The sequence below is a fragment of the Chinchilla lanigera genome, unplaced genomic scaffold, assembly GCF_000276665.1.
Source record: "Chinchilla lanigera isolate Chin_1 unplaced genomic scaffold, ChiLan1.0 scaffold00104, whole genome shotgun sequence".
In the NCBI taxonomy this organism is placed as follows: Eukaryota; Metazoa; Chordata; class Mammalia; order Rodentia; family Chinchillidae; genus Chinchilla; species Chinchilla lanigera.
Window position 1 is genome coordinate 726,768 of NW_004955505.1, and position 20,304 is coordinate 747,071.

The following is a 20,304-nucleotide window of genomic DNA, read 5'->3' on the forward strand; positions in this document are numbered from 1 at the left end:
CTTGTAATCCCAGCACTGGGGAGGCTGAGGCAAGAGGATCACTGCACGTTTGAGGCCAACCTGGGCTCCATAGTGAGTTCAAAGCCAGCCTGAACTACATAGTGAGAGCCTGTCTCAAGAAAACAATAATGATGATGGTCGTGATCATGATCATCATAGCCACTGAACCAGATATGGTGACACACACTGTAATCCTGGCACTCCAGGAAGCTGAGGCAGAAGGCAAATCTGAGGCCAGCCTGGGAAATTTAGGATGTCAGCAAGACCCTCTCTCAAAGTAGAAAATTAAATAAGGTCTTGGACTATAGCTCAGGAAGGCTCTGAGATCAATCCTCAGTATTGAAAAAAAAGTCATTAAAAAGTTTATATATATATAATGTAAATTGGAAGCAATCCTATAATGGTGTAGTTCTGTTAGCAGTGTTTGGTTGTGATAGAAAACCCTGGAGTATTCAAAACAGAACAAAGAAAATGTGGCTATTAATGGTGGCAAATTAACCCCACAGAGACTCGTGAAAAGTAAACAGTGAATGTGGAGAATCTATTGCGTTTACTTAAAAAATATAATAAGATACTTAAGAATAAATACTGAAAAAGCCCTATTAAAGGAATGTTATATTAGATGGAAATTTTGGTAACCTAATTGCTGTAAGTGAAACAAAGTATATCTTAAAGCTTTTTCAAAAAACATTTATACAGAGAAGAGCAATGCAAAAGTTTTACAGAAGAAAAAATGAAATCATATGATAATATTATTTGAGAATATGCTTCAGAAGCTTCTCTAAGGTTATTATATGTTTTATGTTTGTAAGTATATGCATATTGTTCTTAAATATACTTGACCTATGATGACATATGAAAATATTTGACTTGGGTAAAATAATTTTTTATAGAAAATAATATATCTTTGAGGCTTAAGTCCTGGAATTACATACCATATTGTCTAATCCAGTATTTTACTTTAATTTATACTTAATCCCTTAAATTTCTCTTTATGTTAGAGGAGCATAAGTTCATAATACGTACATTTTAAGGCAAAGGGAGGTGGAAAATGAATACTTGAGAGAGTAGCAAACAGAAAAGGAGAAAAAGTAGTATGAAGAGGAACCAGGAAATAGGAAAAAGGAAAAAGAAAAAAGCAAGCCAGGTGTGGTGGTGCATGCCTGTAATCCCAGCACCTGGGAGGCTGAGGCAGGAGGATGGCTGCAAGTTCAAAGCCATCCTGGACTACACAATGAGACCCTGTCTCAAAAAAAAAAAAAGCAAATTTTGCTACTTAGCAGTCACTCACCCTTGAGAAAATTACATAAATTTTATAGGCTTTATTTTTGTATATTATTAATCACAATAGTAATATATATCACTAAAAATTATTGTGAAATTATATATAATATACTTATATATAATTTCTTACTTTGAAACAGTCCTTGGCAAATTTTAAAAATTTAAGTGGAAGCAATTATCAATATGTAGTATTTTCATACCCTGTGGGCCCTGGAGTCAAATTATCTGGGGTTCAGTTCGTGGCTGTTTTGTTTACTAGGCTGTGACGTGGAGCAGATCTTTAACTTCCCTTTTTTTCAATTGATGCTTGTTAGTAAAACAACAGTACTGTTTGGATAAATTGAGACAGGCATATAACACAGCTTCATGATGTTCAACCCCATTACTCTCATCTCTTTTCTCCCCACTCCTTTTAATACCCTTCCCCATCTCCTCAAAGTCTACTTTCCTGTCATCTTCCTTTATTTTTATTTGTTTGCTCATTTGTATGTGTTCAAGTTTCTTTTATAAAGATTATATGCAATATTTACCTTTATAATTGTGGCTTATTTCTCTTAACATTACAATCTCCAGTTCTGTTTTTCTGTAAATGACCTGATTTCATTCTTCTGTATAGCTGATTAATATTCCATTGTGTGTATATGCACCGTATTCTCTTTACCCATTAGTCTGCTGAAAAGCGTCTAGGCTGTTTCCACAGCTTAGCTACTGTGAACTGGGCCACAATGAATGCGCAAATATATCACTCATTCTTTTGGGTACATAACCTGGAGGGATATAGCCCTACCAAGTGGTACAGCATTTGTATAACATAAGACATTAAGTTAGTCGGAAAAGCTCAGTAGTTTTGGAATTTGCTTTTAGATCTAGAGGATGGCCAGAAACAAGCTATGGTTAGTGAACGGACCGAAGCCTTCACCACTGCTCGCAATTTATTGGCCTCTGGAGCTGATGCTATTGAAAGGATCATGTCTTCATACAAAGAGGTACTTGCATTTTTTTGTCAGTTTGATTAAAATAAAATACGCCATATGGAAATCAAGCAAAATCTAAATTAACAGACATACTTAGAATTTGGGGAACATACCTTTTCTGTACCAGACCTGCTGAGCGTAATCAAGATGAACAGCATCTCCTAGCTGTGTTGCTGCTAAACGCTCCATTATTCCTCTTTCTCTTGCCTGTAGTATATTTGTTTTTAAATTGTAAAAAAATTTCTCATCTGTGAACTCAACTCAGAGTGCCTACATTTACATTCTTGTTTCAGCATTTAAAATTATCTGACCTTGGACAAGTTCTTGTGCATCTTCGTTTCCTTGTCCGTAAGATGACAGTAACGACAGGACTAACTTTGTAGGGCTGTTGCAAGTTAATGAACATAGAATACTTAAGACAATGTATATTAAGCGTTCGGTCAGTGTTAGTTAAGAATACTTCTTCTGTATCTAGCAAAACGTGACACCTCCTTCATTGGAGAAGTCTCACCAATCACATATAAAAGCTTCTTGCTACTTTATCTTCTTCTTGCCTTCCGTGCAGAGTTTGGGCTTTCCTTCTCTGTCTTTAACTATTTGCAGAACTGGTGTGTCACACATTATAATTTAGTGACATGCCTTTTTTATTGATAGCAGTTTCCCAGTTTTTGTCCTTTTCTTTTGTTGAATAATGGTCTGGGTAGGAGATGAGTCACCTTTCATAGTACCCTGGTAACAAGGAATTTTCTTCATAGAAAAACCACAGAATATTATCTGAAATTGGACACGTGGAAGGTTAGAACCAAGGAGGCACCTTATGGGCTAAGGCAGAGATTTATCTCATTTTTATAATCTTACCTTAAAAAAAAAGCCTACATGTTTAATGTTTTTCTTTAGCAGTATGAATTTGGCCTGAAATAAAGCTGAATTTGTACCAAGAGGATTTGAAGCTTTTCACTGAGCTCCCTTTCAAAACTGCTATCCTCTAGCACAGATATTTCTCTGGCCCAGTAGGAGTTTTGGCAATGAGTTTGGCTCAGAAACATTCATTTCATAAATAAGGAAAAAGTACTTTTCTTTAATTTAAAATCTTCTATGTTGAACAGAAAAAAACCAAGAATAAAGGATTGTCATTTCTTTGAATTTTTACAAACTTTCTAGCTTTCTGGAAGTGAAATTTGTCACATGAACAAGGGCCAAGTCAGAAATTTGAGTAAAAGATCCTTAAGGATAAATAATATCCTGAAATATTCACATTTCATTTTGATCCATAGACAGGATGAATATATTTTCTGTGTTTTACAATCCAATTGAACTTACATTGACATCTTGTTGTGTTACTGTTAGTAAGCTTTTACTGTTGTTTGTTTTAGTTATCAGATGTGTTATAGATTTCTCGTGTATAATAAAATAGAATCTTTAACATGAAATCAAGATGCTTATATAATTACATATTTGTTTAAAAGTCTGCCTTAGATATATTACCTTTATTTGTCTCTTTATGTATTGATTTTAGGTAACCGAATTAGCAGGCTATACTGCTCGAGTGCACAATATGTTTATGGTCTTTGATGAAGTAAAAAGAGGCGTTTATAAGAGAATGGCTACCACTGAAGAGCCCAGAAATCATAGCAAGGATGACGCTAACATACATTTACCCCTCAGTGACACACTGGCAATCAAAGGTATGAAACGCAACTGCTTCAGTATTATTCTGTCCAGAGAGCCCTGTATTTAAGTGTTCTTTTATCAATTGAACCAAAGATTTTTTTAAAAACATAGGTTTTAATTGTTTCAAGGAAGCCAGATTTAGATAACCAACATTATTTAAACAGCTATCCCTAAAATTAGTATTGTAATTTGAGGGGTGAGTAATAACTAACATTACCCTAACAACACAATGTTATGTTTATTTAGGAAAAAAATTCTAGAGCTGTATTTGGAAACAGCACATATGGTAGAATGAAATGTTTGCTTTTAAAATTCAACTAACAGAATCAGAACGGATGTCATTTTTTTATTTCCTGTGTTTTAAGCTTGTTTTATTACCATGTTTTAAAATATATTATTCAACTTCTTAATGCTCTTTTTTGCGCCATTGTATTTTTTTGTATGAGAGGTTATTTAGGGAAGCAGAATAGTTATACCATGTGTGTCTGGAGTATAGCAAATTAAGGTAGCTGTGCAATCATAACGATGATGACATTAGATTAGTATCAAATCATTTCTCAGAATTATCTAAGCAGGTGTCAAAATATACAAGTTTATGTTAGCATTGCCTCATATATAGATTTTCCTATTTTTCTTTGGTTTATTACCATGAATTACCTTTATAGTTAAGTTCACTCACTATGCTGTGTTTAACTTTACTCATTAGCAGTAACTTGGGATAGCTTTTTTAATGGAAATTATTTCTTAATTATAGGAAAAGTTATTGATGTGGATCATGGAATTATTTGTGAAAATGTTCCCATAATTACACCAGCAGGAGAAGTGGTGGCTTCCAGGCTAAACTTCAAAGTAAGATGATATTCGAGAATCTTCTGATTGTTGCCGTCGCACTAATACAAAACAGCTTCAGAATTCCTGTACCTTAAGTTAAATACTTGGAGGAGCATGTGGAAAGGAGGGGAAATCAAGAAAGGTATGCACAGTGGCTCAATGGCAGGAGCAGTTACTTGCCCAGAAAGCAGAGGAAAAAGAGAAATTTGACTTCTGCTGCTTTATTACCAGGTTGAGAATCAAAATTACAGTGCACTGAGCCTATGCAAGGTAACTTTGGGGAACAATAAGAAGTTTTCTCAGAAACGAGCATCTGGACGCAAATTTGAATTTTTTCTTTGTAGAAATTACTAAAAAATACAACATTACAGTGTCACGTACTTATTAAAATATGAAGGTAAAGGTCAAGTTTCACTAGCAAGTTTCATTCCGCTGCTGTGCTTTCTCAATTCCTACTTAAGTAACCACATGTACTATTAGAATAGTCGTAACATTCATGGATTCAAATTTAGTTTTTAATTTTGTTAACAGTAATTTGTTATTTAATATCCCACATCCTGATTACAAAAATCAAGATTTAAAATACTAAAACAAAACCTTGAAGCCCTGATTTAAAACATTGCATCATTCAGACATCCATCTTGTTTGACTGTAGTGAAGGCAGTTGAGCCTAGTTCAAACAAGTCCAAAAATTGAACCTGATAATCAGATTTAAAACATGATAGTACGTGTGCTAATGATTTTAGAATGGCCCTCAGTCTGGGCTTAATTATTAAAGATGCACTTGCAAGTAAAATGGGTTGCTGGAAGTGGAAAGGCGAGGGTAAGATGCCCTAAACCACGGAAAATTAGGTACTCATGCCATTAGGTACATCATTATTTTCTTATCTGCTAGTAGCTTGGCCATTTGTAATGTATAACTTTCATATAGCTTTTTTGTCTTTTGGTCCAGTTAGGTATTAATATCTGTTCTTGTTGCTTCATTTATTTGCATAAAGAAAGTGAACTCTTTTTTTCTGTCCCTTTTTTCTTTTTCTTTCTTTTCTTCTGCCCCTACCCCACATCAGGTAGGTAATGTTTTGATGCCATGTCAAAGTTTAGGGAAGCACACGTCACACAAGAGAGTGAATTTCCCAGTCATCACATTTATGAACCAGAAAGGATCATGCATCACACTCTGTGTTGAAAACTCCAGAGCTCTGCTTCTTTTATATAAAATGAACTAAAAATACTTAACGTAGTGCAAGAATCTTACAAATTTTGAAATCCCGGAAAGATACACATTATTATAGTATACGCCTTGGTAGTTATTTATTTCTAATTTAGATAGGAAGTTATACTTCAGTTCTTGGGTCCCTAAAACATGATAGAAATTTTTATTTCTTCTGTATTGATTGAAAAATAAGTAGGTTTCTAGAAGAAATTTTAAACCTTTTGTTGGCCTTCAAAGTTAGAAATATAATTTGCAGAAGAAAATTCAATAAATGTGGGAATTCTTTTTCTCCAGAACTCGTTGTTTACAGGCATTAGATAACTTATGCTGAGAAAATATGAATATAAAAAGTCTTTAACAGGGCTGGGGATTTAGCTCAGCGGCAAAGCGCCTGCCTGGCAAGCGCAAGGTCGTGAGTTCGGTTCCCGGTACCGGAGAAAAACCAAAAAAAAAAAAAAAAAAAAAACAAAAAAAAAAGTCTTTAACTGCCACTCAAGCAGTATTAAATTTCTGCAAGTTCCTGATAGAAAATGATCCTATTAAAATGTGCTTCTCACTGTCGCAGATACCTTTAAAAAATCATTTGAAAGTATTGACTCTTCTACACATTTAAAATTCTTCAGTCTTCTCTAGAGAAAGAGCACAAGTGAATCATAACATTAATTCTTTCCAGTTTCTTTTTTTTTCTTGTCATGACCAGGTGGACTTTATCTTAGGAAGGTGGTGATATTTGACATTCTAAATTTATTAGTGTTACTTTCCATAATAACAAAGTAAAAGGCAGAAATTACATGATTATCTCAATAGATGTACTCAAAACCCTTGGAAAATTCAGTGTCCATTCATGCTTTAAAAAATCCCAAAGAACATTAAAAATAGGAGAAACCTTTTCAATTTGATAAGAGGTGTTTATGAATCACCAAAGATGGCATCATACTTTAAGAGAGAATGCTGTAGAATTTCCCCCTGAGATCAGAAACAAGCACGTCCCCTTTTATAGTCAACATGGTTCTGAGTTTCTTTGCCTTTAACAAGGCAAGAAAAGATTTTTTTTAAATTTAAAAAGCAGGTTAGTGCGTATATTGTTTGATCAATTTTGCACGCCTATATCTTCTAATCTGGGCAACTACTTTGAAGATAACAATGTGCAATATGATAACCACTGTTTATTTCCTATCATCTTGTTTTGAAATTGTATCTTTTTTTAATTTTAAAGAAAAGAAAAATAAACAAGAAAAACAATGGTATAAAATTTCAAAACAAGATTGTAGGACAGTAGCAGTGGTTAGTACGTTGCATATTGTTATCTTCTAGTTGCATATGTTACAAGAGCTAGGCATGAAAAATCGATGAAACAGTATAGGCATATACCTTTCCTTTCAGTGAGCTGATTTTCTTGGGATACTAGCAATATAATACTCTTTCATCTTTTAGATTTCATTATCATGTGTTCTACATCATTGACACTTGGATATTTGTATCCATTGAATACAAAGTTACATTTATAGATATCCTGTAGATTTTTGCCTCTTGGGGTTTCAAAATGTATTCATTTTTATATCACTTATCATAAAACATTATTTGTTCTTAGAAGATATAAATGAAAATTTTAGTGCATTCCGCTTTCTTATTCTTTACATTACCCTTTAAATACCATAGTAAGACAAGTCTTCCTCCCTACTGAATTAAATGGAAACTCATGAAATTTAAGTGTTCAAATCATAAATAATACAGAATATAAAAGAAGTCTCCAGTAGAGAGGAGATAAAACAACTTGTGTTTTATTGATGAATACTACATACATGGAATATTTCTGTTTATAGATAAGATACATTTTCTGTATTTATACTGCTTTTCCCCAGTATCTTTGAGGGATAGTTGCAGAACCACCTGCAGATATCAAAATCTGCTGATGCTCAGGTCCTTTAATTGAAATGGTACACAGAAAGAAATCTGTACATGTTCAGTACTGATGTCTTTTGCCTCAAATATTTTTAATCCACAGATGTTTGAATCCTAGAAGTGGAACCTGTGCTTACAGATGACTGATAGTACATTTTAATTCATCCCTAGACATAAAACTAAATTGCAGTTTTCGCTTTCCTGTCAGTTTTCTGAACATATTTTCTACATCTGTGAATAAAGCAGAATTAGAGTCATCGTCTCTCGTTGATTGTACGTTTCTGTGATTTGTGTAGCATTTGAGACCGCTGAAGTACAAAATGAAGCCACTCAGTGGGCTCTTTCAATAACTGCGCTTTGTAGCATCATTGACTTTCAGTTACAGTTTAAGTCAGTGTAAATGTAGCCAAATATTAATATAACTATACTAACTTTAATATATTTAATTTAAATTTTATGATTTGTCTTATTTGCCATGTAGTTTTATTTTTTTATATGTGTGTATATCTGATAACAATACCTCAGTTAAAACGTTGGAAAGCCAGTACTTGTTCCAAGAATATCTATTTTCCTTGCAATTAAATTATTTTATGATGCTTTTGTCCTTAAAGAATTGTCAAAGCCAAACTTAATGTGCTTGCCCCAATACTGTATTTTTCTTTGATTTCTTGTACATCCAAGGCGATCATGTGATTGAATGTTTTTTTAAAAAAAATCGAATCACTTTTAAATGCCGACAGATGAAATTATTTTTAAATATTGCAGTTTGTAATTTTATTTTTGATGTTAGGTGCAAGAAGGAATGCATCTTTTGATAACTGGTCCCAATGGCTGTGGAAAAAGCTCTCTCTTCAGAATTCTAAGTGGGCTCTGGCCTGTGTATGAAGGAGTCCTTTATAAACCACCTCCCCAGCATATGTTCTACATCCCACAGAGGTAAGTCCTTCTCCTGTACCACAAGGAAGAATGTCCTTTCGCTCTAGAACTGTCCTGATTCCAGAAGCTCTTCTTTAAGGACATTTCATTGAGAGAATGTACTAAGGAAATTAAGGTTAGGTTATCCTGAAAAGCTTTGTTACTGCTGTGATTTTAATAGTCTCTGAAACAATACCACTTATTTTCATTTTCACATGTAACTAGACATAATAAATACTCAAAAACTGCAGAAGAAATAGCAAAGTATTTCAAAGAATACCTCGATTTCCTTAGATGTTCAATTATCTCTTCTCACAGGAAATATAGTATTTAGATGGTATACAGATTTCTCCATCAAGTGTCCTGCATTCATATATTCTAAAATTTGTCATTTATGTTTAAACACCTTGGTAAAATAACCTTTTTATGATTATGCTCATGATTAATTCTTTTAGCTACCTTAATTAAAAGTTTTAACAATGAATATAATATGCAACAGTCTTTTAAAATCTTTAGCCATCATACCTTGTAACAATTTAGAAATGTCTAAACACAAAGTTATACACTTGAGAATTTGGAATATTTCTTATGGACAGAAGAAAATGAGGTTTGAAGAAAAGACACTACTTATGTTAATCTGGTCTAGTAATTTTCCTGTGTATTACCATTGCTGGTTAAGTAGACATCACATAGTGTGTTTCCATCGGGTCAGAGGATAGTTCTGTGGAACCTTACGGAGCTCCAAGGCCAGGAGTGCAGTACTAGAGCACACTCAAACGTTGGATCAAGTATAGCACCATCTCATGTCTTTTCTGCCCCTTTTTCTTTGTTGAAGGATACTGCTACCATTCCACCCACTAGTCTAATTTTTAGACCTTATGTAGCAGATAGGCAGGTGAGGTTTTTAAAATTATTTTCTTTTCTTTAAATTAAGACCTGTAAAGATAGAAGTTATCTGGAGTATAGGACTACGTTAGCTGAAAATTTGAACATGAGCACTGTCCTGCTGGTACTCATGTTAAACACAAAATATATATAGCATCTTGTGACACTAGAATCATTGTTTCTTCCTGTCTATGCTTTAAAATCTTTTGGGATTATTTCTATTTCTGACAGCTAAATTATACTGCCAAAAGTATGTGTTTCAGACATTAACACATTAAATAGACACATTTTAATTGTGTATTTCAATGATAAGACATAGAATCATGAGGAAAATATCCTCTTGTAGAACTCTATTAATACAAATGAAAGTATATAAATACATTTTATATATTTTAGTTCTACAGGTTTCATATGTAATATGAAAGATACAGTGCTTGAGTGTATGACCTAAGTGATGTAAGATGTTTCCAAGTAGTGAATAAATTCATGAAAATGTACAAAGTCATTTTTTTCTACAGACAGAGAACTGTATTATTTTGAAAGAAATGTAAATCACTGGGAAACTTTGTCTTAGTTATGAAATTTATTGTTGCCTAACCAAAAAGGTCAACTACAGCCTAGTTAAGGAGAAAAATAAGAATGAGAAATCTGTTGTGAAGGTGAAAGCGTTTTCATAATGATTATTTTTAAAGTTATTACCTCATTACTTTCTAGAATCATAAAAATTTGTATTTATGTTTAAAATTTTTATGAGCTTACAAAAGTCATAAAATTTATTTAAATAAATATATAAACCATGAGTCTAAATGTAGTATTCATTTCTTATATTCTAATAGCTGCCAATTTTTTCCAAGTAAATTTGACAATAATCTTACGTGATTTCATTAGTTGGAAGAAAACTCTATATGGTCTATTTCAAAGATATTTGTCAGTAAATAATCTTAAACTTCTCTTCTTAAGATACTCTAATAAATATTATAATGTAATTTTTTACTTTATAGCAACAATATAGATTAACTACTAGTTTAGCAGGAAAAAAATAAAAACCAGCATTGAATTGAGATGTAAGAACAGTTTTCACAAGTCATAAAACAAGCTTACACTGATAACCCTGTATTCACATTCTGTGAGAGAAATGCTTCTTGGTCGCAGATGGAGCTCTTTATTCTTTGATCACGCGCACATGTACGTTCACTAGCACTGTCATGGGGAAATGGGATAGGTTTGTGAACATAGATTTCTAATCTTGTCGTGCAGTATACAAAGAAAAAAGTGAGCTCTGGAAGAGAAAGGCTCTCCATAGCACACCAAAGCACTTGTTTTCTAACTAGATCATTACAAAGAATGCTACTGTGACTGGAAGCTGGGAACCTGCATTCCTGGGAAATTGCGAAATCACCTCAGAGTTCTCCCACTAAATGTCTTCTAATACTTTAGCAGTACTGACAATGAGAACCAGATAAAAGAAAATCCAAACCTTAGTTCAAGAACACAAATAGCTGTGCTATATAGATTAGTTTCAAAACAGTTTCCTTTCACCGTATCTTTAGTAATGGTGGGATATGTTAACTATTAGTGCATTTAATACATCTTAAGAAAGAAACATTTTATCTAAAATGTAGGTGAGCCACTCAATCTATAGGATGGCATGTGGTGAGATAATCAGTTTTGCTCTAATGGAATCTGTAAAAATATTTGGGCAGTTTAAGTCTGTTGGAGACTGAATTTCCTGAGCAGTGAGACTGTACTTCTTAAAATAGTGGTTGAAACTCATTGTCCCAGCTATATTAGCTCTCCTGACCCCCCGGCCTAGTCTTTCACTTAGGTACAGATCCTAAATTCTTTCGTCAATTCTAGTGAACCTTCTGTCTTCCCAAGGCCTTAGGGTAGATTTATAACCCCCTGGTCCTGCTTTCACTAATCCACTGATTTATGACCTATTACTGTATTTCCCTGAAAATAAGACTGTATCTTATATGAGTTTTTGCTCCAAAAGATGCAATAGGGCTTATTTTCATGGGATGTCTTCTTTTTTCATGTACAAAAATCTGTATTTATGCATGTATAGAAATCTGTTTATTCAAATACAGCCGTGTCGTCATCTGGGACACTGTCAAAACTCTCCAAACCCCAAACTCTGGCTTGTATTTCTTGTGACTCCATTTCCTGTAGAAACCCTAGCCTGGGTCTCCAGCAGTAGAGCCCTCCATAAATGAGCCCTTCCTGTCCATGCAGCCTGCTTGTAGTGTATTAGCAACACAGCTGTCAGGAATTTTATCCCGTGAATTCTTCATTCAAGTCACAGTCTCCCACAGGCTGGGCTTCACGAGGTTCCCATGAAATCACGCGTTAATGGAAGACTTAGGAGACAGCAGTGGCTACAAACAGGATGACGGTTAGGAATAATGCCCACACAAAAGTGATGAAAAATTGCAGGCACCAAAATTTGGAAAACATTTATTTCCCATGGGTGCATGAAGCATGTCCGTTACCACACATGACATGTTGAATTATGAAGATTCATGTTAGACGTGATCACGTCCATTCATTATCAAGTATGCAGATTATTCATGTACTGTGTCTGTCTTCTGATTGGTCATTTGGCTCTAAATCTCGAGTTCACCTGTTTACACAGGAGTTTACTTCTTTTCCAAAGGCACCTGCTTGTGCATTTACAAATACTTAATTTTAATTTATATTATCATTTGTTTAAGTGTTAATGTCAATAATATTATGTATTTATATTTAATTATATATCAATAATATTTTATGATTTAGTACATCGATCATGTGTTGCAATAGGAACTAAGTTCATGGGTCTGGTTGACAGTCTTAACTGGGGCTTATTTTAGGGGTAGGGCCTATATTATAAGCATCCTTAAAAATCATGCTAGGGCTTATTTTCTGCTTAGGTCGTATTTTCAAGGAAATATAGTGCATAGTTACTTACTTATCCCACAGATCTTCTCTTCCTCAATCATTAAAGCCCACAGAGAAACCCTTTAATGTATTTATTTAGTTCACCTGCTAACAAAATAGTGTACTGCGCTAAGATTCACCAAAATGAGAAGTTGAAATATATGGTGGGATTGGGGGGAACAGATGGTGTAAAAGAGGGAGAAAAGGAAAGAAGAAAGGAAGAATGACAGGAGACAGTTGGTGTTTACTGACAACGGGTAGCAGAATTTTGCATTCTTTCATACCACTGTTTTTTTCAGTCCCCTAGAGGATTCTTTGTGTATGTTACAGTGCGTCTCTCCTCTACAACCATCTCTAGCTGGGCACAAGCCCACCGTGTAATTCAACTTTCTAAGGAAAAACAAAATGTCATTCTTTAAATTTTATTTTAAATATTTCTATATTTAACTTTTATCAGTACATTTTAGGCATACATAATGATCACATTCATCATAGAATGTTCATTTTTTATGGCATTTCCAATTTTTGCCCTTTAGTGACACAGCCTATATAATTTTAAAATTTAATGAATTAAAACTGATTTCATCTTCAGTATGTTGTGACCTTATAAGATAATTAATGGATTCTGGAGCATTTTAAGCAAGGGCTAAGAGTCTCACCTATTACTTTTGTTTTGAAATTATATAGTGTTAAACAATTACTGTGTGTTAGCCGCTACTCTACACAAGTTTTCTCATTTTTCTCTATGACATCCTATAAGATTGGTGTTAGTATCCCTATTTTATAGATGAGAAAATTTAGAGAGATTGAAGTCATCCAGGTGATAAAAATTGTAGATAACTTCTTTAGATAAATTTTAGATAGTTCTCTATAAAAATCTTAGATAACTTCTCAAAACTGTTCCCTTAATTTTAAATCAAAATACTTCCAGAGATATGAAGCAGACAAATCTTACATTTCACAGTGCATTATGGCATAGTCCACACTTACCCTTGATATCATCAAAATAGAGTATCTCTTGCAAAGAAAGTAGAGACTTGTTTCAAGAAGTAATAAGGGATGGGCAGAACATTTGAATGAATGTCAGTAATTGATCTATCTGAAGTATTTACAAGATAATCTGAATAGGCCTATATATTTAGAAAGGAAGGTTTACTAAAGGGTAACTTTAAGTCCTTATTTATTATGTATAACTGGTAGAACTAGAGAAACCTAAGCTAGCTCAAAATGTTAAATTCTACGTCTTGGAACTGGAAAGGGAATCACATGCAAACTAACCATATAAACATTGTACATATGCTCTTTCATTTCCTCATGTTTCCAAATTGATTTAACATTCTCCAGAATCTTCTTGCCAGCATTTCCAGGGAATGCCGTAGTGACTAACATCACAATCATGTTTTTAAATCATTGTATTAATAATACTTAAGTACGCTTAGTTGCTGTGTACTTCGCTAAATATATTGAATGTACTATTTTTAACATGTTACTTGGTTGTAAAACAATTCAGAAAAATTTAGTTTTAATAAAACAGTAATTGATGTCCTTTATATATAATTTCATAAAATAGTTTATATAGGGTCACCAACATTCTGATTCATAGCAATTTTCCAAGGGAACAACTTTCATATTTTCATCATATTGTTTAACAGTAGGTTTCATAACAAACTATGTGGTTGTATTTGCAGTTCTTTAGCATCATAAAATATTTATGATTTGGCATTTTAGTGAAATCCTTGCCTGACTGAATAAAAATAGTATCTGGTAATGATGCTTTCTTTTGATTTTTTTAAAATTTCAGGAGTGTATGCTTAAAACATTATTAGACTGTTGAAAATCTCATAAACAATTAAGCACTGCAAAAATATAATTCATTTTGCTTTCTCCTAAAATTGAGGTCTCATGAAATCATTTTCTATTTCTTTCATCAGAGAAAATGGCTAATTACAAAATACCTAAAGAAATTATAACTAATGTTAAGTTAGTCTCCTGAAGAAGGTACAATGTTTTGCTCCTCTGAATTCCTATATCAAAGAAAGTATTTGTCAGCCTAGTGCATTTTGATACCTTTCAGGCTCCGTAGCGTGCTCCAGTGAACTAGATGTTGCCCTGGTTTCTAAAGGAAACACTTCTGGATAAACTTGCGGCACCGCCCTGAGTTCTCAACAAAATAGGATCTTTCAAATCTATATAACTGTGGATTTAAGGGGCTGGGGATTTAGCTCAGCAGCACAGCACCTGCCTGGCAAGCGCAAGGTTGTGAGTTTGATTCCAGGTACTGGGGGAAAAAAACATAACTGTGGATTTAGTAATTGTTAATCGCATTAAGTAAAAGTACTTCACTCTGGGACATAAAGCAGCAGTCTCTTACCTGACTAAATAGAAATTATGTTTTCATCTGCTCTTTTTTACAAGTTTGTTTGTTCACTGTACTGAGGAACAAACCCAGGGTCCTCTTGTGCATGTCAGGCAGGTGTTCATCAGTTGAGCTACATTCCTAAGCTGCTCCTTTTTAAGATGTTGTATCTTTACCTAAGTAGACAACGTAAGCCTATGTAGAAATGAACTGCTTGTTTCATGATGACTGTGTGCCTTTCTCCTGCCTGGACTCTACTAAGTGATTTTACCACATTGCGTCTTGTAGCATCATTAAAAACCTATTGCTTCATTCTCCCCTTATAACAAATGGAATTTTAAAAGTTGCTTTACAAATGAGGTAAGTAGGACAGAATTATGATCACTATACTAGTAAATGGTGAGATTAGGGTTCAACTCTGGATCCATCTCTTTAAGTCCTGTTATTGGAACCGTGATTCTCTTCCCTGAAATGTCAGCATAAAATGTGATTGCATAAAACAGTGGCCATTGATGGAGGGATATGGTAGAATCATACCATGTGTGAAGGGAGTGCTCAGACATTTTTATCATGTTGATCTTGGCTGTGTACTCTGTCGGGAGTGTCCTTTGGACTATTATCTGGGTTTTATGCTGAGGTGCAAGGCTATGGTTCTGATTTATGTTCAGTTTAAGCTGGCTTCACTTTGGAAGGCAGCAAAAGTGCTCTTTCCAGAGCTTGCTGTGTGTTTCTTCTTCCAAGCAACCTCAGAGTGTCTAATTAAAACTGTTGGCTCTAGAACTGAATTTCTATTCCTAGTTGAATTTCTATTTTATGCTAATATTTTATTAGATAGTAGTTTCAGATAATATTATAAAGCCATGAAAAAGAAGGAAATTGTGTCACTAGCAGAGCAATGGATGGAACTAAAGATCATCATAGTAAGTGAAATAAGTCAGACTCAGAAATGTGAGTATTGAGCAGTTTCTCTCAGATGTGGAAGCTGGCAGGGGGCAGAGTGACATGAAGATAGGAGGGAAACTTTGTCAAGAGAAAAGTGACGGGGATAAGGAGGGTGATAAAGAGGAGATACTGTCGAGGCCGATCACATGCATACATAAAATGTCATGAAAAAACCTATTATTTTGTACAATTAATATGCACTAAAATAAAAATTTAGAGATAACTTGAGTACTTAAAATGATGTACATAAGCAAAAAAAAGATAAAGATTCTAACTATTTAAAAAAAAAAACACATCCAAAGAAATGTAATCAGAAATGATTTAGCCACTGAAAAAATAGTCTGACAGTTCTTTAAAAAGTTTCCCCAGCGATTCATCCATAAGATCCAAAGTAGAAACAGTTGAAATATCCAGTCACAGATGACTGGATTAATCAAATGCAGCACAGCCATTGCAGCAGAATACTATTCAGCAGTAAAAAGAAATGAGTCCCTCTTTCTTGCTGCAACGCAGACCTGAAAATATGTTAGTAGGAAGAAGTCAGCCGTGAGAGGACAGGTACTATAAGATTCTGTATATTTGAAATGTCCAGAATGGGCACATCCACGGAGACAGAAAACATTAGTGTTGTCAGGAGCTGAGGAGGTGGTAATAGAAAGTGTCTGTGTAGTGGATGTTTTTGGAAGTTGAAGAAAATGTTCTGGAATTAGTGATGATGGCAACATGAGCTTGTATACTTTAAAACACTAAGTTGTACACTTTAAAAGTATTAATCACCTGGTACAGTGACACACATCTGTAGTTCCAGCTACTCAGGGACTGAGGCAGGATGATTCTAAGTTTGAGAGCAGGCTGGACAACTCATGGAGACCTTGTCTCAAAATAAAAAATGAAAAGGTCTGGCGATACAGCTCAGTGGGAGAGTAACCTTGAGCTGAGTCCCCAGTACTGGAGGGAAAAGGTGAATTTTATATGTGTGTGATATGTCAATGTAAACAAAATATGGCAGAGTTTGTGAAGATTTATCTTAAAAATCTAATTTTGCACAATATGTACATATTAATATTTGAAATATAAAAGTATGCCTAGTTAAATATATTATAAAGTAACTGTGTTATGAGTTCTTCAACTAAATGACTTTCATAATATGGGAATACAGGTAGACATTTGATCCATGAAACACATTTTGGATTTAAAAAATCTCTTTCTCTTGAGATGCTCACAACACACACACACAAACACATCATTTATTCTTTTTTTAAAAAAATCAATTGCAGTAATCTTAAATCACCCCTAACTACTTTAGGGTTTATTTTTAAAGATCAGGGCTATTCTTTAACAAAACACAGTATAATTATCAAATTGAGGAAATTTAACATGGATATATTAATATCTAAATGATAATCAAGTTTGCCAGTTGTCTTAAGCTTGTTCATAGTAACTTGTTTTCTGCACCCGGTATCATTTAGTTGTCAAATCTTGGTTTCTTTTGATCTGAAAGAGTTCCTCAGCATTTTGTTTTGTTTGTTTTGCTTATGAGTTTATGAAGTGCAGGACTGTTTCATTTGGGTTTGTCTGATAGTTTCCTCCTGATATGATTTAGGTTGTCACGTTTTTGAAGGAATACTGCCTTAATAATTTCCAGGGGCTGCTCTAACAAATTACTAAAAACTTGGTGGCTTAAAGAGCAGAATTTTATTTTCTCACATCGTTAAGGCTGTAGATCAAAGTGTTGGCGGGCCCCTCGCTCCCTGAAGACTCTGGGGAAGAATTACTTCTTGCCGTCTCTGGCATTGGTAGTACCAAGCTTCCTTGGCTTGTGGCCACAGATCTCCAGGCTCACCTCGTTCTTCACGTGTGCTTTTCTCTCCTGTGTTCTCTTTTTATAAGAGGGTTCATTGGAGTTTGGGTCCATCTGATGAATTCGGGATAATCCCGTCTCAAGATCCTTACCTTAGTTACTCTCCAAAGACGCTGTTTCTAACAAAGTCACAGCCACAGTTGTGGATTTTCCGCCACGTGTGGTGGTACACGTCTTGTATCAGTCAGGCTTTACTAGAGTAACAGACATGATACAAGATAAACAAATGTACAAGGAATTACAAGTTTGGCTTACAATGATCAGCTACAGAGTTGGATGAGGAAGCGTGCAGAGGGTGTCTGCACGCTGGAGATTGAAGAGCCCAGCCGCGGGCCTGGAGCTCGCTGCAGTGTCCGCGCAAGTCCGTATCAAAAGGCTGATGGGTCTGCAACGGAATGCTGAAGAATCTATGACGAAGGCCGGAGAGCCAACACCAGAAGGCTGAAGAGTCCAGACGGAAGCCCAATAGTCTGCACCAGAAGCCAGGAGACCACCGAGCTGAAGGCGAAGACCTGAGCTCCTCCGCAGAACCAGCGGCCAGTCCTTCCTCAATTCCTTTTATTATGCAGTCTACCCGCTCTGGGGAGGTGGGGGTGGTCCTCCACACCCACACCTTCTGCATGCCTGCCCCTTGCACAGGCTCAGGATGAATACAAAGTAAGCACCCTGGACCCCTTCTGAATTGCATAGTTAACCTTCTAAACTTCTCAAATTAACACAATAAACAACATCCCAGAAGGGTAAGGGCGTGTCCTTTTCACCCCGAGAGGCAGAACTGCTGAGTCACTTAGCCAAACCTCTAGACTCCCCAAGGTGGCACAATGTATCAACCATAACACGTCTGTAATCTCAGACTCAGGAGGATTGCCTTGAGCTTGAGACCAACCGGGGCTACATAGCTCAAGTCCAACCTGAGCGACAGAGGGAGACCCTATCTCAAAAGAGAAAAACAAGGTATGGGCATTCGGACTAGATGGTATTTTTTGGATCCACAACTCAACCCACTGCGTTACCCAAATGATGTTATGTCTCTCAAAGAATATTATTTGATCTTTCCAGACATGAGAAGAGCTACAAAAAATTAATGTGATTTAAATCATAAATGCTTATCAGAATTACAATTCAGATTAAATATTAGTTTTTCTTGCCTTCCCACATTCACTTCTTCCAGTGAGATTTCCAGCTTCTTTTTTTTTTTTTCTTTTTTTTTGTGGCACTGGGGATTGAACTCAGGGCCTTGTACATGCTCGGCAGGCACTCTACCACTGAGCTATGTCCCCAGTCCTTCCAGCTTCTAACATTATCAAAATGTACTCATTTGATCAATCCTATAATATGTACAAAAAACTCTCAGAATTTTAAAACCTGTATCATTACAAAAAATAAATTTCCCAAATAAGTTTCAAGGTTTCTTTGTAACTTTTCAGTCTTTGTCTAAAGTTATATAGCTAAATTCAAAAGCTGCTTGGATCAGTTCACCCCTACCTTTACATTCCTCTGCCTGTGTACTTATCAATTTCATACACTCTTTAATCATTTTGTTTCTCTCCTTCCCTCCTCTCTTGTTGGTTTGATTTTATTTTTATTGAATAATAGCATTTCAACATGATTCTAAAGTAAAAACTACATAGCAAGGGTATTTAGAGTGTCATTCCCTCCCATGTCCGCTCTGCCTCGGGCTTTATCCGTATTCCCTACTCTGATACACTCTTCTTGTGTGGTAGATATAACCATATATGTGTATATTTCATTTTGCTTCTTATACATAGAAGGTCAGTGACTGATATATCCGTGGTTCTTACCGGGGATGATCTTGATCCCAGTGGACGTAGGACAATACACAGACATCATTTTTAGCCACCACTGGAGTGATAGTGACATCTAGTGGGTAGGGACCAGGTGTACTGCTAAGTAGCCTGCAACATGCAGAACAGCTCTTGGCAATAATTGCCTAGTTCAGTGTCTTAGTACTGTTCTTGAGAAACCCTGTTATATATCGACTTTTGCATTTTATTTTCAGCTTCACAATATATAGTGGGCATCTTTCTATATCAATTCTGGGACCTTCCTTGTCTTTTTTATAGCTACATAATGGACATATATAGTTTATTCAGACAGTTGCCCTTGGGCATTTCAGTGTTTTTCGATCTTCTGCAGTTTCAACTAATGCTTTAATGAATAGTTCTATGCACTTTTTCTTTTTGGTATTTTTATAAGTGTATATTGTAAGTCAGTGCATAGAAGTAGTTATAGAGCAAATGCCAGGTCATGTTGCCAGATCTCATCCAAAGGTTGTATTATTCTGCATTTTCACCATACCACAAAAGCTCCTATTTTTCCTGTTGGCCAGTTAGAGGAGTGAGTTATCAAGCTGTTGATTTTGCCACTCTGATAAACCTGAAACTCAATATTATTTTAGTTTTCATTTTTCTTATTAAGGATGACATTTTTTTTCCTGTCTCTTTACACCGTTGAGCCAAACCCCCAAATTTTATCATGTTTAACCCAAAGAAATTTAAGGTACAAAGGCAACTGTTATCAAGTGCAGTAA

General features: G+C 35.0%; 2 protein-coding genes across 5 annotated transcripts in view; one reads left to right on the top strand and one right to left on the bottom strand.

Moving 5' to 3' along the window:
- The window catches only part of LOC102029312 (chromosome unknown open reading frame, human C12orf40), an 86,759-nt gene that overhangs the window by 49,780 nt on the left and 16,675 nt on the right, over nt 1–20,304 (bottom strand). The window lies entirely within an intron of this gene.
- Nucleotides 1–20,304, top strand: part of Abcd2 (ATP-binding cassette, sub-family D (ALD), member 2) — a 51,903-nt gene that overhangs the window by 8,968 nt on the left and 22,631 nt on the right. Inside the window, exons 4-7 of the mRNA XM_005407101.2 lie at nt 2,149–2,270; nt 3,775–3,943; nt 4,684–4,778; nt 8,666–8,811. Coding sequence (XP_005407158.1) covers nt 2,149–2,270; nt 3,775–3,943; nt 4,684–4,778; nt 8,666–8,811 — 532 coding nt within the window. The remainder of the gene's footprint in view (nt 1–2,148; nt 2,271–3,774; nt 3,944–4,683; nt 4,779–8,665; nt 8,812–20,304) is intronic.